Genomic DNA, 25847 nt, shown 5'->3' with positions numbered 1-25847 from the left:
AGATAAGCTGGTTGTTCCAGTTGTTGAGGGCTTTTGGACACAGCTTTTCCTCACCATTCCCACAATGCACCAGCAAATCATGCATAATTGTGTGTGCGATGAAGGTGGCTGACCCAAGACGTGAGGGAGGGGGGATGGAAAGAACAAAGGGATTGAGAGAGAGGCGAGAGCATGTGAAAACAAGCCTGTGATCAAAATAATGCTGTCCAGTTTTTTTTTTAAATGCCAAGTTTATCATTTCTCATCGCCCCCTTACATTTCACACATTCTGCTGAGGCAGAGCGAAGCATCTTTAAATGCTACAGAGGAGGAGAGAGGGAGGCGGGATGGAGAGAGGGAGGAGGGATGGAGAGAGGGAGGAGGAGGAGAGGCGACAGGCAGAGGAAGGGGGAGGGATTGTGGTTGCGTCTGGTGCTATTGTCATTCTGCTGTTGCGCGCTTCAGCGGCAGGAGGCTCTGCTGAAAGTAGAAAACAGAGCCACGGAGGACAGAGAGAGAGAGAGAGAGAGAGAGAGAGGGGGGGGACAGGGATAGAAAGGAGAGAAAGGAAGGGAGAGCCTACAGCCTGTCAGGAGGACAGAGAGAGGCAGTGGGAATGAGGAGAGGAAAAAATGAATAATCTGTCTGCAAAGAAGACCAAAGATCCAAGGACTGTGCCTTGTTAGCTTTTTTCAGTTTTCTCCTGAAAGGATAAGGGGGCTGAGAGGAAGACTATTGTTCTCTCCTTACTGATGCTTTTCTCAATGCTCTCATGCAGGAGGCATGCTCAGAAGTAGTGTGAAAGGAGGCAGAGAAGGCGATTTAAAGATGGAACGGGCGGAAAGCACCAAAACGTACGGCCAAGCCGAGGGCAAAGCTGTTGGCATGGCAGCCAAGAGGGGTAAGTCGGGGGTGCCCCATAGCGCCCAGCGAGGGGAACTGAGGGTATACCGTGCAGGTAGCTCTGAGGGGCGGCTGCCAGTGTCCTCCAACCTCCGCAAGCAGAGGTCCATGACCAACCTGGCCGTGCTCACTGATGCAGAGAAGAAGATACACCTCTACGAGCCCAAGTGGTGTGATGACATGGCTAAACCTGGAGCAGGGCCCCTCAAGGCAGGCAAGCCCAAGCTGGCAGGAGGGGGTGGCGGTGGTGGACGAGGGGGCACGCCGCTCTCACGCAACCTCTCCAAGTCAGAGCACTCTCTCTTCCAGGGCAAACCCAAACCCTTCAGCCCATTGGCGGCTCCTTCTGGTCTAGTCAGACCCGGTCAGAGCCGGATCCCCCGGGCGCCATATGCAGAGGTGAAGCCCCTGAGTAAGGCCCCTGAGGACGGCAAATCTGATGATGAGATCCTCTCCAGCAAGGCCAAGGCTGCCAGCAAGAAGCAGGCAGTGGGAGCTTCTGTGGAGGCAGGGGCCAAGGGCCAAGGGGATGGGAGCCAATCCTCCTTCCTCAAGGTGGATCCAGAGCTGGTAGTGACTGTCCTGGGTGACCTGGAACAGCTTCTCTTCAGCCAGATGCTGGGTGAGTAAAAACAACTATTTTCCCTCCTGCAGACCTCAACCTGCCTGTCGAGCCTGGCTGTGTGTCTGTTACTCTCTACCGCACAAAAAAAAAAAAACTCTCCTCTCGACGCCTCTCCCCATCAGCACACCCCCTTACTACAGCTGTCACTAACACCTGCTTGCTACTGCAGTCCTCATTGTCCATGAATGGAGCTAATCTTGCTGGGCATCGATTGAGATTAACTCCAGGGGTTTTATACCGTCTCTCAGAGTTCATATCGCATGCACTTGAAAAGCTATCTCTTGAATACTGCCCCAGCTTTGGCATTTTGTTTTAAAGCTGTATCCTGATTATTGTGAAGCAGGGTTTTTGATCAGTCACAGCAGGTGGTGGTGGACAATGCCTCCATTGTTTGCAATGCATTTAGGTTATTCTTTCTAATATCCTACTGGCTGCTCTCTGGCGTATAAAGCATTATGTCATTGATTGTGTGTATAAGGTTGTTTCCTGAGCTCTATTCCATCTCGGCTCTAGTCTGCTGCAGTGGGTTGACCAACCAGCTAGGCCCTCAGTGATCCTGTATCTGTATGCTCCATGCAGAGATATCTGTGAATGGTTCCAGAAAATAGGACCTGGGAAATAAACTGAGACATATTGAATTGATTTTCAGCCCACTGTGAGACACATATTTAGCCTCCTTCCAGCCCCATTCATCCGTGGCCATTGACAGATGGTGCCCACACTGTCTACTATGGGAAGTAAAATGGCCAGGACTGGCTGGGCTTCTCTCTCTCTCTCTCTCTCTCTCTCTCTCTCTCTCTCTCTCTCTCTCTCTCTCTCTCTCTCTCTCTCTCTCTCTCTCTCTCTCTCTCTCTCTCTCTCTCTCTCTCTCTCTCTCTCTCTCTCGCTCTCTCTGTTAGTAGTAGTCTAGGTATCTCAGTAAAACTATAAGCTCTTTGTTTCCAACCAGGTGGATAAAGAAGATAGAGTAGCATGATATAATGTATAGATGTCATTGACTGAATACAGCACATTCTGAACAGAATATCTCTCTTTTTCTGAAACATACAGTACAGTGTAATGTTTCTGACAGGTTTTACACTGACCAGAGGTATAGGTTGATCACTGGATTGCTTCCTGTGAAATCTCTTTATTGGCCTCTGGCTATGCATCTCATTATCCAAAATGAATGCATTAGATTAGTGTGTTTGGTTAATTGGTTGATTGGCTTTGACGTTGATCAGAAAAAAGAGCACTTTAGATCAGCTTTAGATTAAGACCAAGAACCAAATATCCAACCCAAACCTTGTTGTCTTTCTCTGACTGTCATACATGGCTGTCATATATCCCACTGTACTCCAGTTTGTGAATCAGCTGCTGAGTTGGTGACCTTAATTTCAATTATGCCCCTGGCTTTATTAGATTGCCAATTTCAAGTCCCAGACCCCAAGGGTCCAGGGTTCCAGTCTAGAAGCACAGTTTCTACTGCTCCTACAGTCTTGCTTCGGTACTGCAATTTAACTGACACCCGGCCCAGAATGACAATTTCTATAGACGGCCACATAGAGTACCACAGTATGAGTCAAAATACCCATAAAGCAGTCAAACAACAACCATTCATTTATCCCATAAGGGATTTTAGAATTTGTTTCGTGTAGACTTACCCTGGCGTGACGTTTTGATAACCGTTTATGTCTCTCTAGGACAAGGTGAGCTTTATCAATATATTTGCCTGTATTTACCCCCTAAAAATTAAATGCTAATTAGCTGCTAATGTGGCTATTATAAAGAACTACAAATGCCATGATGATCTGGACGAGACTCCCGAATCGAGGCAAAGGTAAAAATCTCTGTATTAACTATTTAATGTTAGCTAAATGTGGTAATTAATAAATTGGCTACATTTCTTCAAATGGACAATTCTGTGAACTGTCTTGTGCAAGTTTAAAATGTACACAATACCTGTTAGCAAAGGTGTCAGCAAGAGATGACATGCAGAAGCTTGCAGGGATTTGTAGTTTTGCATGATGTCTACTTTGATGCTAATTAGCATTTTCGAATCTGAGAGTAAATAGAGACAAATATATTGAAAAAAGTCACCTAGTCCGAGAGAGATTTACATGGTTATCAAAACGTCATGCCAGGGTAAGCCTACATGAAACAGAGCCCTTATTTTAAGTGTTTCCTAAATCCCCTATGGGAAAAATGATTGGTAGAAAAATGATTGGAACCATTTCCCTGTTTGACCGCTAGGTTTTATGGGTATTATGACACCTCCACTGTGGGGCTCTATAGAGAAATCAGATTAGACCATTCCTAACTAATAAGAAAGACACTTCAGTCATCACCTTTGTGCACAAAAGATCCATTGAATTATTCAAATAATTGTCGCTGAGGCTGATTTAAAAAAAAATCACTCACAGCCAAATATATAAACATTTTATAATAATCAAATGTCTGCCATGTTTTCGGATGACGTAATGACGCCATCGCTGCTCGCGCTGATCCCTGTACGCACTGAGTGCTAATGCTCATGTGAAGTTGGGCCATGTAAACCGGATGCAACCCGGATACACAGTCGTGGTCAAAAGTTCTGCTGCCTCAGTTTTTATGATGGCAATTTGCATATACTCCAGAATGTTATGAAGAGTGATCAGATATAAATAAAAATAAAATAAAAAAAATAAAAAAAAATAATCAGATGAATTCCCTCTTTCCCAAGTCCCTTTTGCCTTGAAAATGTACTTAATCCCAAAAAACATTTCCACTGCATTTCAGCCATGCCACAAAATGACCAGCTGACATCATGTCAGTGATTCTCTCGTTAACACAGGTGATAATGTTGATGAGCTTTAAAAGGAGGGTGGTGCTTGAAATCATTGTTCTTCCTCAGTTAACCATGGTTACCTGCAAGGAAACTGTGAGAGTGTGATTTAAAGGAGTCAGGCGCAGGAGGGTAAATCACCGAATACAGAGTTTATTCTGTAGGACACAGTTCAGCTGGATAGCGTCAACAAAATACAGGCACACGGGGAACAATATCCCCGGAAATACAAGGTACAGGTAGCTCAACCGAGCTACACTCAATTCACAAATAACAATCACAAGGGGGGCAGAGGGAACACTTATACATGTACTAATGAGGGGATATGAACCAGGTGTGTGTGATTGACAAGACAAGACAAATGGAATGATGAGATATGGAGCGGCAGTGGCTAGTAGGCCGGTGATGACGAACGCCGAAGCCTGCCCAAACAAGGAGGGGAGGCAGCCTCGGCGGAAGTCGTGACAGAAATATGTGCCGTCATCATTGCTTTGCACAAAAAGGGCTTCACAGGCAAGGATATTGCTGCTAGTAAGATTGCACCTAAATCAACCATTTATCGGATCATCAAGAATTTCAAGGAGAGATTGTTGTGAAGAATGCTTCAGGGCGCCCAAGAAAGTCCAGCAAGCGCCAGGACCGTCTCCTAAAGTTGATTCAGCTGCGGGATCGGGGCACCATCAGTGCAGAGCTTGCTCAGGAATGGCAGCAGGCAGGTGTGAGTGCATCTGCACGCACAGTGAGGTGAAGACTTTTGGAGGATGGCCTGGTGTCAAGAAGGGCAGCGAGGAAGCCACTTCTCTCCAGGAAAAACATCAGGGACAGACTGATATTCTGCAAAAGGTACAGGGATTGGACTGCTGAGGACTGGGGTAAAGTCATTTTCTCTGATGAATCCCCTTTCCGATTGTTTGGGGAATCTGGAAAAAAGCTTGTCCGGAGAAGACAAGGTGAGCGCTACCATCAGTCCTGTGTCATGCCAACAGTAAAGCATCCTGAGACCATTCATGTGTGGGGTTACTTCTCAGCCAAGGGAGTGGGCTCACTCACAATGTTGCCTAAGAACACAGCCATGAATAAAGAATGGTACCAACACATCCTCCGAGAGCCACTTCTCCCAACCATCGTGGAAACTCCCCAGACCTTAATCCCATTGAGAACTTGTAGTCAATCCTGAAGAGGCGGGTGGACAAACAAAACCCCACAAATTCTGACAAACTCCCAGCATTGATTATGCAAGAATGGGCTGCCATCAGTCAGGATGATGCCCAGAAGTTAATTGACAGCATGCCAGGGCGGATTGCAGAGGACTTGAAAAAGAAGGGTCAACACTGCAAATATTGACTCTTTGCATAAACGTAATATAATTGTCAATAAAAGCCTTTGACACTTATGGAATGCTTGTAATTATACTTCAGTATACCAAAAATATCTAAAAACACTGAAGCAGCAAACTTTGTGAAGACCAATACTTGTGTCATTCTCAAAACTTTTGACCACGACTGTACACGGCCCATGAATCGGCTTATGCGAACTTGAAGAGATTACGTTGAAAACAATGGTCAGACATCTTGGACGCAGATACCTCAGTGCCAGACCCTCACTGTTGTTTCATAGGATGCTCATTTGGGGTGTATTTTTCTCTGCAGGCTCCTGAAAGGGTCAGCTCTCCTCTGGTCCACTCTAACAACAACATGTTGTGACGGACAGTAATTGAAGGTGGGACTGCATGGTTTGAGAACTTTAGGCCACTGGAGATCAAATCAAATCCACATTTATTTGTCACATGCAGGTGTAGACCTTACCGTGAGAAATGCTTACTTACAAGCCCTTAACCAACAATGCAGCTCAAGAAAGAGTTAAGAAAATATTTACCAAATAAATTATAAAAAAGTAACACAATAAAATAACAATAATGAGGCTATATACAGGTGGCACCAGTACTGAGTCAATGTGCAGGGGTACAGGTTAGTCGAGGTAATTTGTACATGTAGGTAGGGGTAACGTAAATATGCATCGATAATAGACAGCGGGTAGCAGCAGTGTAAAAACAAATGGAAGGGGGGGGGGGTCAATGTAAATAGTCCGGGTGGCCATTTGATTAATTTTTCAGCAGTCTTATGGCTTGGGGGTAGAAGCTGTTAAGGAGCCTTTAGACTTGACGCTCCAGTACCGCTTGCCGTGCGGTAGCAGAGAGAACAGTCTATGACTTGGGTGACTGGAGTCTTTTACAATTTTCTGGGCTTTCCTCTGACACCGCCTATTATATAGGTCCTGGATGGCAGTAAGCTTGGCCCCAGTGATGTACTGGGCAGTACGATCTACCCTCTGTACCACCTTAGGGTCAGATGCCGAGCAGTTGCCATACCAGGCGGTGATGCAACTGGTCAGGATGCTCTCGATGGTGCAGCTGTAGAACTCTTGGAGGATCTGGGGACCCATGCCAAATCTTTTCAGTCTCCTGAGGGGGAAAATGTGTTGTCGTGCCCTCTTCAGGACTGTCTTGGTGTGTTTGGACCATGATAGTTTGTTGGTGATGTGGACACCAAGGAACTTGAAACTCTCGACCCACTCCACTACAGCCCCGTCGATATTAATAGGGGCCTGTTCTTGTAGTCCATGATCAGCTCCTTTGTCTTGCTCACACTGAGGGAGAGGTTGTTGTCCTGGCACCACACTGCCAGGTCTCTGACCTCCTCCCTAAAGGCTGTCTCATCATTGTCAGTGATCAGGCCTACCACTAATGTGTCATCATGTTTGGCCACGCAGTCGTGGGTGAACAGGGAGTACAGCAGGGGACTAAGCACGCACCCCTGAGGGGGCCCAGTGTTGAGGATGCGTGGCAGACGTGTTGTTGCCTACCCTTACCACCTGGGGGCAGCCCATCAGGAAGTCCAGGATCCAGTTGCAGAGGGAGGTGTTTAGTCCCAGGGTCCTTAGCTTAGTGATGAGCATTGTGGGCACTATGGTGTTGATCGCTGAGCTGTAGTCAATGAACAGCATTCTCACATAGGTGTTCCTTTTGTCCCGGTGGGAAAGGGCAGTGTGGAGCGCAATTGAGATTACGTCATCTTTGGATCTGTTGGGGCAATATGCAAATTGGAGTGAGTCTAGGGTATCAGGGATGATGCTGTTGATGTGAGCCATGACCAGCCTTTCAAAGCACTTCATGGCTACCGACGTGAGCGCTACGGGGCGGTAATCATGTAGGCAGGTTACCTTCGCTTTCTTGGGCACAGGGACTATGGTGGTCTGCTTGAAACATGTAGGTATTACAGACTCCATCAGGGAGAGATTGAAAACGTCAGTGAAGACACTTGCCAGTTGGTCCACGCATGCTTTGAGTACACGTCCTGGTAATCCGTCTGGCCCGCGGCTTTGTGAATGTTGACCTGTTTAAAGGTCTTGCTCACATCGGCTACCAAGAGCGTTATCACACAGTCGTCCAGATCAGCTGGTGCTCTCATGTTGCTTGCCTTGAAGTGAGCATAAAAGGCATTTAGCTCGTCTGGTAGGCTCGCGTCACTGGGCAGCTCGCGGCTGGGTTTCCCTTTGTAGTCCCTAATAGTTTTCAAGCCCTGCCACATCCGACGAGCATCAGAGCCGGTGTAGTAGGATTCAATCTTCATCCTGTATTGACGCTTTGCCTGTTTGATGGTTCGTCCGGATTAGTGTCCCGCTCCTTGAAAGCGGCAGCTCTAGCCTTTAGCTCGATGCGGATGTTGCCTGTAATCCATGGCTTCTGGTTGGGATATGTACGTACGGTCACTGTGGGGATGACGTCGTCGATGCACGTATTGATGAAGCCGATGACTGAGGTGGTATACTCCTCAATGCCATTGGATGAATCCCGGAACATATTCCAGTCTATGCTAGCAAAACAGTCCTGTAGCGTAGCATCCGCGTCATCTGACCACTTCCGTATTGAGCGAGTCACTGGTACTTCCTGCTTTAGTATTTGCTTGTAAGCAGGAATCAGGAGGATAGAATTATGGTTAGATTTGCCAAATGGAGGTCGAGGTTGCTCCAAAGGGTAATGTTAATGAGCTCTGTCCTGAATCATATAGCCTAGAGACAAACAAGACAATTGTTGATTCCAATAATCATACTTGCTGTTTAGAATCGCTTCATTTTTATAGTATTTCAATATGCACCTGAATGGCCGTTATTGATATCAAGAGGTTTTATGAACAAGCCAGTCATAAGCATTCCACCTAGCCAATATAGAGATATATTTTGTTGACGTCCCCTATCTCAACTTAATGGATACATATTTACTGATCTGACTTGTTGGTCATGCTTCATTCGTTTATATGACGGGAGGTCGACCTCTCATGCTTGTCACGCTTAGAGCCAAGTAAACAGTGTCAGTAAACAATCACACTGTGAACATTGTGAGTCCATTGTGTGTGTATGTGTGTTTACATGCTTGCATTTGGTTGCATAGCAACCACTAGAGACATATTTTTTAAAATGTACTCAATTCTCATCCTCCTAGATTTTCTAAGGAATGGAGATTTTAGTTTAAATCTATTTAAGTAATTATTTTATAATGAGGAAATGTCACTTAAAACATCTGCTTAATGAATTATTTATTATTTTATAGGATGATCCCTCATGAGACAGCATTGCAATGAATGAACAGCTTTGTTTAATGAATGGTTAAACCAGGCAGAACTTCAGACAGGATGACAGAAATAACTCGCCTCCCACTGTCTCATAAAACAGCCCATGAGAGCAAATATTAAAACACACACACACACACACCAAACTATTTATCTTTGTGGCGCTGGGAATTAAAGCTACAGGCGATTACCTCTGTATGTTTACAGTAAAGGGCAACTTGACTGAAACGTCAACAAATAAATGTGCAGAGGCAAGCTGTTTGCAGGAGTAAGTTTCCTCATTGATGTAACAGACAGCCCATATAAGGGGTAGCCAATCGTCTATGAGTGTCCAGCACATACACATTGCATTCTAATTCTATGGTCCAGCACACTTCTCCTTATTCCAGGTCATAACATTCATTACAGAACATGTCTTTCCTTGAGAGAATTCCCCTTCCCTACTGCATGGTATAGTACAATAGCCATCCTTATTGGACAGATACATTTATTCATGGGCTTGTGCATTCATAGTCTGCATAATGCAGCAGTAACCCACTTTTTCATTAATTTTTTGCTCATTATAGGATTAATGAAAGGACTGTTTTGATAAATTAATATAGAGGCTCTATTTGTGGGACACATCCTATGACTTCATTCTGATTCGGTGGTACATTAGTCCTCTGGATGTCATAATAGACTTATTTATTAAGTCAGTTTGTGTAATGCGACCTCGCTCCATTACCGGAACAACTCATCATAAGACAGAGCAGGAGATAGCCTTTGGTTCTCCCACTACATTACCTCTATTGTACAGTAGAGTGCAGCTGTAATGGACAAGCATGCGGAACCTCAATAGCAATCGGAAATTGCCAGGATTCAACTTATTCAAGAGGAATATAGTAATGTGAACATACTGTTATACAGTGCATAATGGGGAATGGAGAATAAGTGATGAGTTGGTCCTCTGTAGCTCAGCTGGTAGAGCACGGCGCTTGTAACGCCAAGGTAGTGGGTTCGATCCCCGGGACCACCCATACACAAAAATGTATGCACGCATGACTGTAAGTCGCTTTGGATAAAAGTGTCTGCTAAATGGCATATTAATTAATTAAGTGCACGTGAACATAACTAAGGGAGATTCGACTCTTTCTGTATGACAGATTCAATATTAATTCCTCCAATAGCCAAGTCCATGAGGACAGCAGGTCAGGTTGGTAAGCAGAGCTCTGGGTTACTACGACTACTGCAAGAGAACTAGCTGACCGGGCGGAGGCAGCATCCATGTCTTACTGCAGTAATTGGCTTGTTGCAGAACGTTACTTCCGTATTTACTAAAAGTGCTTCTCTCTTAGAATTTTGCACGTCTTTGCCGGAAGTAAATGATGAAGTTTTCCGGTTTCGCTACATCACGGTCGCCATAGAACACGGTTTCCCAAACTCGGTCCTCGGGATCCCAAGGGGTGCACGTTTTGATTTTAGCCCTAGCACTACACAGCTGATTCAAATAATCAACTAATCATCAAGCTTTGATCATTTGAATCAGTTGTGTACTGTAGTGTTAGGGCAAACACCAAAACATGCACTCCTTGGGGTCCCGAGGACCGAGTTTGGGAAACGCTGCCATAGAGCCTATTGGATGTGAACAGCCATGCAAGCCCTCCATGACTGTGACAATAGAATTCACTGCCATAGAGTAGCGGTGAAATAGGTATGTAGGGTAAAATGTGTGAGGCAAACCCAGTGGTGTAAAGTAATTAAGTAAAAATACTTTAATGTACTACTTAAGTAGTTTTATTTTTTGTACTTTACTATTTACATTTTTGACAACTTTTACTTTTACTTCACTACATTTCTAAAGAAAATAATGTACTTTTTACTCCATACATTTTTCCTAAAGATATATATATATATATATATATATATATATATATATATGGCAGAGAAAGGCCTATATATCTTCTTCTCAGTGAATAGGCTAATCTATTGAGTGGACCTTAAAGGGACAAACTGCCAAATCGGTCTTGATGAACTAATCTATACACCTTTACCCTGTCTGTCTTACACCTGAGAGCACTGAACAGATTCATTTAGCAATCTGTCAATTATTCTGCTCCCTCATTTTTATTTTTATTTTCTTTTGCGAAAAAGTAATAATTTAAACAGTAGGTGACGAGTTGTGGAGATTTATATGGCATTCATAATGTCCGTGATCTTTCCATTGAGATCTGCTTTAGCGTTCTATCTATCTGTCTGTGTGTGAGTGAGGATTGCTCTCCCTCTCACAGATCACTGCAATGCAGGGCACCAGGGACCTGCCAATCACTTTAGCATGTATTTCCTCAGCAGCACATGTAGCCTGTCTGCATGCATGTCTGCTATTTGCTCTGCTGGCTGCCTCAGCTTCCTGTTTTGGGCCTATATGAAGGTCGCTAGCGTGTCTGCCACTACAAAGAGAAGGATGTTTTCCTTGTAGCTTTATGATGGAGGCACTGACAGTAGATCACATCGTGACAGTAGGTCCATGGCAGTGATGCTCTGAGTTTGTGAAAAGTGATTGACGACATACATACATTTTATGGTTTCGAGGATATTAAATCAAATGGCATCGTAGATCAAATTGACAAATACATTTCGATGTTACCTTCTTTGACTATGCAGGCCATGAGTGGGAATAATATCAGAACTATAAGGCTAGCTAGAATTAACCAATAAGGCCTGAGGGGGTTTGGTATATGGCCAATATACCATGGCCAAGGGCTGTTCTTACGCACGATGCAACACGGAGTGCCTGGATACAGCCCTTAGCTGTGGTATATTAGCCATATACCACAAACCCCCGATGTGCCTTATTACTATTACAAACTGATTACCAACGTAATAGAGCAGTAAATAGCCATTTTTGGTCATACCCATGGTAAACAGTCTGATATACCACGGCTTTCAGCCAATCAGCATTCAGGTGTTGAACCACCCGGTTTATAATCTCTTTTAGATCACATTCACCATTTCCATAAACATATTTTATATTGTAAAAATCTAATATATTAAGTCAATAAATAACTTCATGTTCTGGCCGTCTGTTGTGGTGCTAGGTTAAATACTAAGGAGGATGGATGCACGCTATGGAAAGGTGCTTGTCTTAGCTATTTGCAAAAGGGTGGTGAAGTCCATCTACACTGGTTTCTAATGGAGGCAGCTAGGCAGTTTAAGATGATATGAACCCAGGTGTAACGTTAAATTGTTTGAAATACTGTGTGCGTGCAGAGATCCTTATTTTCAATCTAGTGATGCTGAAAAGGATCAGACAGTGTAATTGCACGAGGTTAAAACTGTTGAATGAGAGCATACTTTTAGCTTACAATAGCACCGCTCAGAACATTAACGTTTGTGATGTCACGAGAGGCTGTGTCCTGGAGGGACGTTACATCCCCCTGAGGTGGCTGCAAACCCAGACAGCTATGGCTCCATCTGCTGGTATGGTCGGGAACTCCACCCCTCTATGGCCAATCTTCCCACGCAGCTGAAACAAATGAGGAGCTGATGAGCTGAAGGTTTGGGAAGGGAAGAGACACAGTCTCCAACCTGGGCTCTCTGGAGGACAAGAGTGCTGCACGTCCACTTCCATGAGGAATATAAGGATTTGGAGATACTTACCTTTGGGAAATACTCACCTTTGGATATATGCACCTGTGGAAATACGTGAGAGACATTTGGAAGGACTTTTTGCTGGGTTGGCCACTAGCTGCAACGTGGACTACAGTAAGGCTGGGGAAAAGTTATCTGAGCGAGTGAGAATTATGACTTTGGATGTGGAAGAGACATCCCTGAACTGTTAACCCTTAAAGAGCCACAAGAGAACAGAATTTTGTTATATTTTCGTTAATTTCCCAAGACCTATAATAAAATCCTTGTTTTGTTTGAACCTTGTCTCCTTGCACTACTTGAGCAATCCCGCTGAAAGCTGTGTAGCCTCTCGTGACGTCACACGTTACAGCCATGTTTTACAGTGGTAGATATGAAGGGGGAAAAAGCTTCCGAATTAATTGAACACCCCCACCTCTCTATCATGGTTTAAACCATTTATTTATACGTGGCTGCACAAACCGTCTCCCTGTCCATGAATGGTATACATTCTATAGGGTGCTGAATTTCGGCCTCAGCTGAGTTACCTTAAACGGATAGATTTGACTTTGTACGTCCTCATGTTCGCCATTTGTTTGCAATGCGTCCTTGATTTAAAAAATGGCCTTTATTCCAGTGCATTAGAATCTATTCGTTGGTTTATCGTTGTTTGCATTTGTCAGTCAGCTGTGTAGAGCTCTCATCGTTTTATTTTTCAGGTGCGTGCTTGGTATTCTCCATGCTTTCTGTCGCCACGAGAAGTAGACCATTCATTTAGCTTTATTATTTTTCTATCCCTATTTGTTTTCTTTCCTGGATCAGCTAATGTTCGACAATATCACTAGACACCTAGCCTACAGGTAGACACCAATGCACATCCAATCCATCCAACAAGTAGGCTGGATTAACCATAAAATAAGTTAACGACAGTAGGCCTATATTGACTATAGTTGACTCTTTCGTTAGAAGCATTCGATTTTGCAATGGCATAGGCCTACATTATTTTGGATTTGTGTGCCCATGAGAACTGTTTTCACAGCAAAACATAATGACATTCTGCGTAGGCATGGTTACACTTACATTGCATTTTCTGAGAGATCCAGCATTCCTACAGAGTTTAGTTAAGTTCATTGTTCTAATTAAATTGTTAAATGCTTCACTTGACAAATGATATGGCCATAAATGTCATTAATGTAAGGAAATAAAGGTAGTGTTTTATGACACACAATCTGTGAAGACTAAAAGCATATTTTATTGTTTACAATAATTTACAATTCATTGTCTCTGTTTCTAAATGGTGATTGTGTGATGACAGGATAAAACTGCTAACCTTGTGATATCATAATGGAGCTTTCATTACAACTGGGAACTCGGTAAAATCATTACGTCAGTGATCTTCATGTCGGGAAGTTGGAGTTCTAGAAAGATGGCCAAGTTTCCGACTTTACCCAGTCGGAGCTTTTTTCCCCCCCAGTTGTCTTGAACACACTGAACTCTGAGATTTCTGTGTTCCCAGTTGTCTTGAACACACTGAACTCTGAGATTTCTGTGTTCCCAGTTGTCTTGAACACACTGAACTCTGAGATTTCTGTGTTCCCAGTTGTCTTGAACGCACTGAACTCTGAGATTTCTGTGTTACCAGTTGTCTTGAACGCACTGAACTCTGAGATTTCTGTGTTCCCAGTTGTCTTGAACGCACTGAACTCTGAGATGTCTGTGTTCCCAGTTGTCTTGAACGCACTGAACTCTGAGATTTCTGTGTTCCCAGTTGTTTTGAATGTGGCATCAGCAGCTTTATCTGAAGCCTACGTGTGTTCATGTGTGTAACATTGCCTCGGCTGAGAGGGTAGGCTACCGGCAGTGGTGAAGGCCCACCTTTTTCTGAAAATGCATTGAAAGTAAAGGGAGCGTAACTTTTTTACCCACCATTTTCTTTTTTACCACACTAGGCTACATCACTGGCTACCGGTAGGCCTATTTAAAGTCCATGATAATACACATTGTAATTTGGCCGTGTGTGTTAGGGTGACCATTCAGTTTTTCCTGGGACAGTTTCAACCCCATTTCACGTGTCATGACTTTTCAGGATACAAAAAGGTCCATTTGTCAGCAAGACGCATCAATTAATGTAGGCCTAATCAATGGCAATCGCCGAATGTCATTAAGCCCACTTTTTGGTGTTTAGTTTATTAATAAACAGTTGTTTATTTCCATTAATTTCAATGCTGGAATTATTTTGGAGTGGACAAACATACACCGGTAGCCTACTTTTTGAAGGGATTTCATTTTTACCGTTAAATGACGTCTTCACTATTAGGCCCATAAAATAAAAATGGTGCACACGTGCAATCACAGTGTAATTAGCGCTCTCCTCAGAGTGAAGAACTAATGAGTACTGTATGTGGCCCATTATTTCAGAATGAGTTTCCTCTGCTATGGTTGACTCTCAGCCAACACCTCCAATTAATTCAATAGATGATCATTTGTTCAACTCTCGTGGAGTTTTGCCTGTAGCTATTTTACTGTATAGTAAAAAACGACATCTCTTCACCATCGTAGTCAAAGAGAAATCCAGTCATTACTTTTAACAAATGAGACAGAAAATTACTCACGTCTCCATGTTATTGATTTAGGATAGAATGATCATGTCTTGTCCACTGCCCATGCAGTGCAGGTTCCCAATTATTCACATCATCCATTATATGACATTTTCCTTTGTTTTGCTATGATTTACTATGGATTATTGTGAGTTTGTAGAGGGGCAGTGGGGGTGACTGAATGTGTGTGAAATTTTAATTGTGTTATGATTCTAGAATTGCCTAAATGTATGTAGGAACACGCACACACATCCTGGAGAATGTGTCTTCCCTTTTGGGAGGCTTTAGAGCAGGGATGTCAAACTCATTCCATGGAGGGCCTAGTGTCTGCAGGTTTTTGGGAAACCCTGTTATAGATGTTGGAGTTTCCACAGAATGTCAGATGAATCCCCTTGGTGGCCATTCCCAGTCATCAGTGTTTCACAGTTAGGGCTGTGTCATGTCAGGATGCAAAACAGGGGTGTTCCACAGTTAGGGCTGCACCATGTCAGGATCCAAAAGAGGGATGTTCCACAGTTAGGGCTGTATGTACCATGTCAGGATAATGTTATAATAATAATAATATATGCCATTTAGCAGACACTTTTATCCAAAGCAACTTACAGTCATGCCTGCATCCATTTTAAGTATGGGTGGAATCAAACCCACCACCCTGACGTTACAAGTGCCAAGCTCCACCAACTGCGCTACAAAGGACCACTATGCAGTAGATGGGTGTGTCACAGTTAGGGCTGTACCATGTCAGGATCCAATAGAGGGGTGTGTCACAGTTAGGGCTGTACCATGTCAGGATCCAATAGAGGGGTGTGTCACAGTTAGGGCTGTACCATGTCAGGATCCAATAGAGGGGTGTGTCACAGTTAGGGCTGTACCATGTCAGGATCCAATAGAGGGGTGTGTCACAGTTAGGGCTGTACCATGTCAGGATCCAATAGAGGGGTGTGTCACAGTTAGGGTTGTACCATGTCAGGATCCTGTAGAGGGGGTAGAGCAGCATTGCCATGGCGAGAGAGCCCAGGAAGTCATATTTGTCTGCCTAATGATGTGAATGCAGCATGGATGCTTTTCATCATCAAAACACCTGTCACCACACAACACCAGTCCAGTCACACAACAGTGTGTTCATACTGGAATACAAAAGGGTTATAGGCCTATTGTTTGGTAAAAGGCAATGCTTTTAAAACCCTCTAAGGTTGATATAATTAGCATAGTAAAACATCGCCATACAAATCTGTCAGTTTAAACTAGATAAATTTTTTTGCATTGGATGCATCTCAATCCACCGCATCCGCCGATGTCGCACTTCCACATCTGCGGTGAAAGGTGGCAGAGCTATTATGACCCTTCTATGGAAAGATGAGACTATGACGAACACAATGGTTGCTCTACAACCTCCAAAAGGGTCAGGAGACTCTTCTGAAGTCGATACAGCCAATCTGCCAACTTCTGTCTGTAGCGTTTGTTTTGCTCTAGGACGCCCACAGGCCTCACAAGACTCGTCTGAAGGTCCCCCGATACCATGTGAAAAAATGAATGGAAGAATATATGGAGACTGTTTAATGCCCAAAATATGGGGTTAAATACATCTCAGATATAGGAGAGACACTTCAGAACAAACTCCCTTTTGATATTTTTTGGGGACTATCTGTTGTTCCATGTAGTGAATATGTTATTCAATGCATTTGTATGGGCTAATAGCAGTAAGGCCCAAAATATATTTTCATCAAATACTTTTTTTAATGTTTGCTTTTTTATACTGCAAGGGGTCTTAAAATTCTAAATCAAATAGCTAAATGATCCTTGGTATGACCTTCTTAAAACAATTCCATATAGCTTAGTAGAACCCCACCCTTCCCCCGGCTAAGACAGGGCTTAGACTCTGATGGGTTATGCTTTGAATGAGTGCCATTTATTCAGTACAGTCTAATTCAATCTTTGGGAAAGCTATGTTTAATATATTCATTAACTGGAACTCAAATATTTGGGATATCTCAAGGTATAAAGACACAACAGTTTGACAGTGATACATGGGATGTGTGAATTCATTTTGTATCTGACCATAGTGACTGGTGTGATGTCCCCACAGACCCAGAGTCTCAGAGGAAACGCACGGTGCAGAACGTCCTTGACCTCAGACAGAACCTGGAAGATACTATGTCCAGTCTACGGGGAGCCCAGCTCAGCCATGGGTGAGTCCATTACCATACACTAAATTCATAGATTATAGTTAAGCAGTAAGGCTGAAGGGGTGTGGTATATGGCCAATATACCATGGCTAAGGGCTGTTCTTAGGCACGACGCAAACGTGGAGTGCCTGGATACAGCCCTTAGTCGTGGCATATTGGCAATATACCACAAACCCCAGAGGTGCCTTATGGCTATTATAAACTGGTTACCAAGGTAAAAATACATGTTTTGTCATACCTGTGGTATACGGTCTGATATACAGCGGCTTTCAGCCAATCAACATTCAGGGCTCCAACCAAATACTGGGGTGTTTCTGATGTCATGTACTGGTGTGAGTGGGGCATAATGTTAAAAAGCATTATCTTTCCTTTAAAGTTCAATCTGCACAAACATTACTTCCCACCCACACATTACCTGTCAGTCAGCTGTATATATAATAGTTTAATTGATCACAAGTAAATATGTGTGTAAACTTAGAAGAAAGCTGTGGATTTGTTTGAGACATGTAATATACTCATACATACGAAACACAATGAACAGATTGATGGAGTACAAACACAATCAATGTTTACACTCAATGGTAACTCTCATCCTCTGTCGTCTTGGCAACCTGCCACCTGGTAAACATGTGATGTCAATCCCTCTCAAACAGACTTTCTTTTTCAAGACCATGTTCGGTATGTGTTTCAGACTGTCTCTATCACGATGAGACACAAACAATAACAAAAAACACCAGAGCTTATCCCCACAGGATACTGAAGAAACTGGCAGAAACCGAAACATTCGTTAACAAAAAGTAATTTTGCATTCAAAGCTTGTATGCCTGCCATTTTGGCTGCTACTTATCCCCAGCTCAACAGTATGTGCTCTGCCTACCAATCTTCCTGTTGCCTTTAGCTCTCTCTGTGAGGTGTGTACTGTAGATGTCCTCTGGGATTCCATTCCAGACATGTGCTCTGAATTTCCATAGCCCTGGCCTCTGGAGACTGACAGACGGCTCAGTAACTTTAAACAAAAACTTTGACCTTGGCCACCGAACCTTTAGAGCACTGATCAAAATCTACTGTAGGTAACATCCACATTCAGTGCTACTAGTAAATCCTCCTCTTCTAATGACTTTACTAGTTCAGCTCCCTGTCATAACTCCTGAACATATACCTTATTGTATGGAATCGTTCGATGTGCATCAATACGTTATAACTATCTTAATTTAAGTTAAACTACATTTCAAAACTCTCAAGGAAATAGCGTGTTACTGTGAGATAATGTATCATTCCACTGAAGCATTCTGAGAGGCTTTATTCCTGACCCAGTAACATTTAAAGACATGCTCTGGAACTTTGGCGACTACTAAGTATTTTTTAAACCTCCAGCTTTGGGCTGGATGTGTCAATGTGTAGTTCATACATGCATAATCTATGAGCAGAATGACTGTCTTACCTAAATTAGCCACGAAATCCCTAGTTTGAAAGCGATTGTTTTTCTGGAAACTGTGCTGCGCCATTTTCCCTACATTTTCCCCCATGTGGGCCAGCCCCCTAACAATTTCAGTTCTAGTCAATGAGCTTCATCCCCTCGCCATTTAAGTGACAGCTAGCAAGATGCACAAACAGCAGAGCGAGAGAGAGAGAGAGAGAGAGAGAGCAATGACATGCTGCACATATCTGCACATAATGTGACGTAGTTTGCAATTTTCGGGGACCACTTTTGGCAAGTGGGCACTACTTTCAGAACTACTAGCTAAAAAGTACACCAATGTACCGGAGAATGTCTTTAACCCCCTAGAGTCGAATGATGCACCGGAGCGTCAATCTAAGTTACATAACAAAAAACTAAACATACAAATATGTCAGTTTGAGCTAGATATAAATGGATAGCATAGGATGCATCTCAATCTACTGCATCCACCAGTGTCTCACTTCTGCATCTGCGGTGAAAGGTGGCAGAGCTAGAGCGGTGTTTGTCAGACCATGAGACATCCCGAAAATCGGTCTTCTCACGAAAACGTTCGTAGTGTCCGAACGGTTTGACCTACAGTGCCTTGCAAAAGTATTCATCCCCCTTGGCGTTTTTCCTATTTTGTTGCATTACAACCTATAATTTAAATTTGATTTTTATTTGGATTTCATGTAATGGACATACACAAAATAGTCCAAATTGGTGAAGTGAAATGAAAGAAATTCTAAAAAATAAATAACGGAAAAGTGGTGCGTGCATATGTATACACCCCCTTTGCTATGAAGCCCCTAAATAAGATCTGGTGCAACCAATTACCTTCAGAAGTCACATAATTAGTTAGATTGCACACAGGTGGACTTTATTTAAGTGTCACATGATCTGTCACATGATCTCAGTTTATATACACCTGTTCTGAAAGGCCCAATAGTCTGCAACACCACTAAGCAAGGGGCACCACCAAGCAAGCAGCACCATGAAGACCAAGGAGCCCTCCAAACAGGTCAGGGACAAAGTTGTGGAGAAGTACAGATCAGGTTTGGTTTATAAAAAAATATCTGAAACTTTGAACATCCCACGGAGCACCATTTAAATCCATTATTAAAAAAGAATATGGCACCACAACAAACCTGCCAAGAGAGGGCAGTACACCAAAACTCACGGACCAGGCAAGGAGGGCATTAATCAGAGAGGCAACAAAGATACCAAAGATAACCCTGAAGGAGCTGCAAAGCTCCACAGCGGAGATTGGAGTATCTGTCCATAGGACCACTTTAAGCCGTACACTCCACATAGCTGGGCTTTACGAAAGAGTGGCCAGAAAAAAGCCATTGCTTAAATAAAAAAATAAGCAAACACGTTTGGTGTTCACCAAAAGCCATGTGGGAGACTCCCCAAACATATGGAAGAAGGTAAAATTGAGCTTTTTTGCCATCAAGGAAAACGCTATGTCTGGCGCAAACCCAACACCTCATAACCCCGAGAACACCATCCCCACAGTGAAGCATGATGGTGGCAGCATCATGCTAAATACAGGGAAATTCTTGAGGGAAACCTGTTTCAGTCTTCCAGAGATTTGAGACTGGGACAGAGGTTCACCTTCCAGCAGGACAATGACCCTAAGCATACTGCTAAAGCAACACTCAAGTGGTTTAAGGGGAAACATTTAAATGTCTTGGAATGGCCTAGTCAAATGCCAGACCTAAATCCAATTGAGAATCTGTGTTATGACTTAAAGATTGCTGTACACCAGCAGAACCCATCCAACTTGAATGAGCTGGAGCTGTTTTCCCTTGAAGAATGGGCAAAAATCCCAGTGCCAAGTTTATAGAGACATACCCAAGAGACTTGCAGCTGTAATTGCTGCAAAAAGTGGCTCTACAAAGTATTGACTTTGGGGGGGTGAATAGATATGCACGCTCAAGTTTTCTGTTTTTTTTGTCTTATTTCTTGTTTGTTTCACAATAAAAAAATATTTTGCATCTTCAAAGTGGTAGGCATGTTTTGTAAATCAAATGATACAAACCCCCCACAAATCAATTAAAAATCCAGGTTGTAAGGCAACAAAATAGGAAAAATGCCAAGGGGGTGAATGCTTTCGCAAGCCACTGTACAAAGTGTTATGGAAAGGGGAGATTCTCACGAACACTATGGTGTCCTCCGTTTTCCTCTACGACCTCCACAAGTGTTAGGAGACTTGTCTGAAGGTAACTGGTACCGGTTTTTAAAAAACGAGTGGAAGTATGAATGTAGTTTTGTGTCTACCCCCCCAAAAAGGGGTTAAATATGTGTAAAAAAATAAATAAAATAAAATGCCTCCTAGATTTAGGACAAACACTTCAAAACCTTGTTTCTTATGATTCTTTGTTTAACTTTTTGCAGTTTCTGAATGTTACTCAATGCATTTCTATGGGCTTAGTAGTAATATTTTTGGGGGATACCTAAAGGGGTCCTACAAATCGAATAGCTAAATGATCCATAGTATGACCATCTTAAAATAATTCCATACAGTGCATTCGGAAAGTATTCAGACCCCTTGACTTTTTCCACATTTTGTTACGTTACAGCCTTATTCTAAAATTGATTAAATCTACACACAATACCCCATAATGACAAAGCAAAAACCGGTTTTTAGAAATGTTTGCAAATGTATTAAGAATAAAAAACAGAAATATCACATTTAAGTAAGTATTCAGACCCTTTACTCAGCACTTTGTTGAAGCACCTTTGGCAGCGATTACAGCCTCAAGTCTTCTTGGGTATGACGCTACAAGCTTGTATTTGGGGAGTTTCTCCTGTTCTTCTCTGCAGATCCCCTCAAGCTCTGTCAGGTTGGATGGGGAGCGTCGCTGCACAGCTATTTTCAGGTCTCTCCAGAGATGTTAGATCGGGTTCAAGTCTCTGCTCTGGCTGGACCACTCAAGGACATTCAGAGACTTGTCCCGAAGCCACTCCTGCGTTGTCTTGGCTGTGTGCTTAGGGTCGTTGTCCTGTTGGAAGGTGAACCTTCACTTCAATCTGAGACCCTGAGCGCTCTGGAGCAGGTTGCCATCAAGGATCTCTCTGTACACTGCTTCGTTCATCTTTCCCTCAATCCTGACTAGTCTCCCAGTCCCTGCCACTGAAAATCATCCCCACAGGATGATGCTGCCACCACCGTGCTTCACCGTAGGGATGGTGCCAGGTTTCCTCCAGACGTGACGCTAGGCATTCAGGCCAAGGAGTTCAATCTTGGTTTCATCAGACCAGAGAATCTTGTTTCTCATGGTCTGAGTCCTTTAGGTGCCTTTTGGCAAACTCCAAGTGGGCTGTCGTGCCTTTTACTGAGGAGTGGCTTCTGTCTGGCCACTCTACAATAAAGGCCTGATTGGTGGAGTGCTGCAGAGATGGTTGTCCTTCTGGAAAGTTCTCCCATCTCCACAGAGGAACTCTGGAGTTCTGTCAGAGTGACCATTGGGCTCTTGGTCACCTCCCTGACCAAGGCCCTTCTCCCCTGATTGCTCAGTTTGGCCGTGCGGCCAGCTCTAGGAAGAGTCTTGGTGGTTCCAAACTTCATCCATTTAAGAATGATGGAGGCCACTGTGTTCTTGGGGACCTTCAATGCTGCAGAAATGTTTTGATACCCTTCCCCAGATCTGTGCCTCAACACAATCCGGTCTCTGAGCTCTACAGACAATTCCTTCGACCTCATGGCTTGGTTTTTGCTCTGACGTGCACTGTCAACTGTGGGACCTTATATACATTTACATTTACATTTTAGTCATTTAGACAGGTGTGCCTTTCCAAATCATGTCCAATCTATTGAATTTACCACACGTGGACTCCAATCAAGTTGGAGAAACATCTCAAGGATGATCACTGGAAACAGAATGCACCTGAGCTCAATTTCGAGTCTCATAGCAAATGGTTTTAACACTTATGTAAATAACGTATTTTGCAACCATTTCTAAAAACCTGTTTTCACTTTGTCATTATGGGTCATTGTGTGTAGATTGAAGATTTATAAAAAATGTAATCCATTTTAGAATAAGGCTGTAACGTAACAGAATGTGGAAAAAGTCAAGCGGTCTGAATACTTTCCGAATGCGCTGTATTTCAGCTTAGACTCTAAAGAATTAACAGTCCCTATTGATGAATTATCCATCTACGGAAATACAGAAATAGCAGGAGGAAAAAATACCCACATAGTCTCAGGCAGTCATTGCATTATTCATCTGGGCTGGTTGGTGCATATGGTTATTTAATGGCCAGACTCTCGTCACCATCGGGAGGCCAATGCAAAACCTGACCCACTTAGAGAACAGACTAAAACTACTCTCTAATCTAGACTAGAACTACTCTCTAATCTAAACTAGAACTACTCTCTAATCTAGACTAGAACTACTCTCTAATCTAGAATATAATTATTCTAGAGAACAGACTAAAACTACTCTCTAATCTAGACTAGAACTACTCTCTAATCTAAACTAGAACTACTCTCTAATCTAGACTAGAACTACTCTCTAATCTAGACTAGAACTACTCTATAATCTAAACTAGAACTACTCTCTAATCTAGACTAGAACTACTCTCTAATCTAGACTAGAACTACTCTCTAATCTAGACTAGAACTACTCACTAATCTAGACTAGAACTACTCTCTAATCTAAACTAGAACTACTCTCTAATGTAGACTAGAACTACTCTCTAATCTAGACTAGAACTACTCTCTAATCTAAACTAGAACTACTCTCTAATCTAAACTAGAACTACTCTCTAATCTAGACTAGAACTACTCTCTAATGTAAACTAGAACTACTCTCTAATCTAGACTAGAACTACTCTCTAATCTAAACTAGAACTACTCTCTAATGTAAACTAGAACTACTCTCTAATCTAGACTAGAACTACTCTCTAATCTAGACTAGAACTACTCACTAATCTAGACTAGAACTACTCTCTAATCTAAACTAGAACTACTCTCTAATCTAAACTAGAACTACTCTCTAATCTAGACTAGAACTACTCTCTAATCTAAACTAGAACTATTTTCTAATCTAGACTAGAACTACTCTCTAATCTAAACTAGAACTACTCTCTAATCTAGACTAGAACTACTCTCTAATCTAGACTAGAACTACTCTCTAATCTAGACTATAACTACTCTCTAGTCTAAACTAGAACTACTCTCTAATCTAGACTAGAACTACTCTCTAATCTAGATTATAACTACTCTCTAGTCTGAGGTCTCTCTACATGTCCACATTCGCTCACCTTTCACTAGCTGACACTGGTCCAACATTTTCTCTCGTCTGATCATGTAGTCAAGAAAAAGTCCTGGCCAGCCTGAGCAATCATACAATTTTTCAGTTGGGGTGTGTGATTATGTACAGATTGCCTTAGGTCTGTAAATCCCAGCTGGTAATGATGTTGTGAACATATTGTTGAGGGTTATGAATGATCCTGTCAAAGGGAGAGAGGGAAGAAACTAAAGACTCTTCTCAGTTCACACAATTATGCTATATCCTTACACTGTTGCTAGTGACTTGCCCCTGAGTTCTGAGATGTCACACATCTTTGCTGTAGTGGCTGAAGTCTGAGAGTGAATGTTACAGTCATATCTAGGTCAGCAGAGACTCTATGGCTGGATAGATTCCTTTAAAGGCCGACTGACAGAGAGGGAAAAATATAGAGGAAATAGCTTTTCTCTCTCTAGAATTCTTTCTCTCTATAATAATAATATCATAGTCACTCACTCTACATTTCCCCTCCCTTTCTGTCCTCTCTCATCCATTCCATTTCTACAATACTATAACCTCTCCCTCGCCTTCTCTCCCCAGCTGTCTGGACAGCAGTACTGTTTGCTACGACAGTGATGAGACTAATGGCCGCAGCATGTCCAGTCAGTCCAACCGCTCCTCTCCTCTCTCCTGGCGCCACGGCCAGTCCAGCCCCCGGATGCAGGCTGGAGATGCTCCTTCTTCCACGGGCAGCGGCGTGTATCAGGGGGGCAAGGCTGGGTCCCAGTACACGGCCCACACCATGCCCGCCCGAGTCTCCAGCCGTCTCAGCCACTCCTCCCGAATGGCGCTCATCGAAGGGCTGGACGTGGATGATGCGGACCTCAAGTCTGGTTACCTGAGTGATAGCGACCTGCTGGGAAAGAGCATGCCAGAGGATGACGACGACAACCTGGCCAATGGGTAAGGGTCTATACCAGGGGTGTCAACTCATTCCATAGAGGGCAGAGATTCTGATGTTGTTTTTGTTATTTCCTTTCAATTTGTGTCCAATTAAGACCTAGACAACCAGGTGAGGGGAGTCCCTAACTTAATTGATCAATGAAATACTTGGACCTCCATGGAATGAGTTCCACACCTGTGGTCTGTTCTGTTTCTAACTGGGGGTTCTCCTACTCTGGTTGTGGTGGGGGGATTATCCTACTCTGGTCATGGTGGGGGGATTCTCCTACTCTGGGGGGTGGGTTTCCTACTCTGGTCGTGGGGAGCTACTGGGTGTTTGTGAAGGCTTTGGATCCAGTTCTGCAGTAACACTTGCTTTGCATCCTACTGTTAAATTATCTTTGATATAATCAAATCAAATCAAATCAAATCAAATTTTATTGGTCACATGCGCCGAATACAACAGGTGCAGACATTACAGTGAAATGCTTACTTACAGCCCTTAACCAACAGTGCATTTATTTTAAACAAAAAAGTAAGAATAAAACAACAACAAAAAAGTGTTGAGAAAAAAAAGAGCAGAAGTAAAAATAAAGTGACAGTAGGGAGGCTATATATACAATAGAATAAAGTGACAGTAGGGAGGCTATATATACAGGGGGTACCGTTGCATAGTCAATGTGCGGGGGGCACCCGGCTAGTTGAGGTAGTTGAGGTAATATGTACATGTGGGTAGAGTTAAAGTGACTATGCATAAATACTTAACAGAGTAGCAGCAGCGTAAAAGTATGGGGTGGGGGGCAGTGCAAATAGTCCGGGTAGCCATGATTAGCTGTTCAGGAGTCTTATGGCTTGGGGGTAGAAGCTGTTGAGAAGTCTTTTGGACCTAGACTTGGCACTCCGGTACCG

General features: G+C 43.2%; 1 protein-coding gene across 9 annotated transcripts in view; it reads left to right on the top strand.

The window, feature by feature from the left end:
• Nucleotides 1-412: 412 nt before the first annotated feature.
• Nucleotides 413-25847, top strand: part of LOC121574913 (neuron navigator 1-like) — a 108810-nt gene continuing 83375 nt past the window's right edge. For all 9 annotated transcript variants that reach the window (XM_041887597.2, XM_041887596.2, XM_041887595.2 and 6 more), the window contains exons 1-3: nucleotides 413-1504; nucleotides 17222-17324; nucleotides 24597-24959. In XM_041887597.2, coding sequence (XP_041743531.1) covers nucleotides 763-1504; nucleotides 17222-17324; nucleotides 24597-24959 — 1208 coding nt within the window. In that variant the 5' untranslated portion in view covers nucleotides 413-762. The remainder of the gene's footprint in view (nucleotides 1505-17221; nucleotides 17325-24596; nucleotides 24960-25847) is intronic.

The sequence above is a fragment of the Coregonus clupeaformis genome, chromosome 10 (genome assembly GCF_020615455.1).
Source record: "Coregonus clupeaformis isolate EN_2021a chromosome 10, ASM2061545v1, whole genome shotgun sequence".
NCBI lineage: Eukaryota > Metazoa > Chordata > Actinopteri > Salmoniformes > Salmonidae > Coregonus > Coregonus clupeaformis.
The sequence above is the reverse complement of the archived record's forward strand: the minus strand, read 5'-3'. Positions and strand labels throughout refer to the sequence as shown.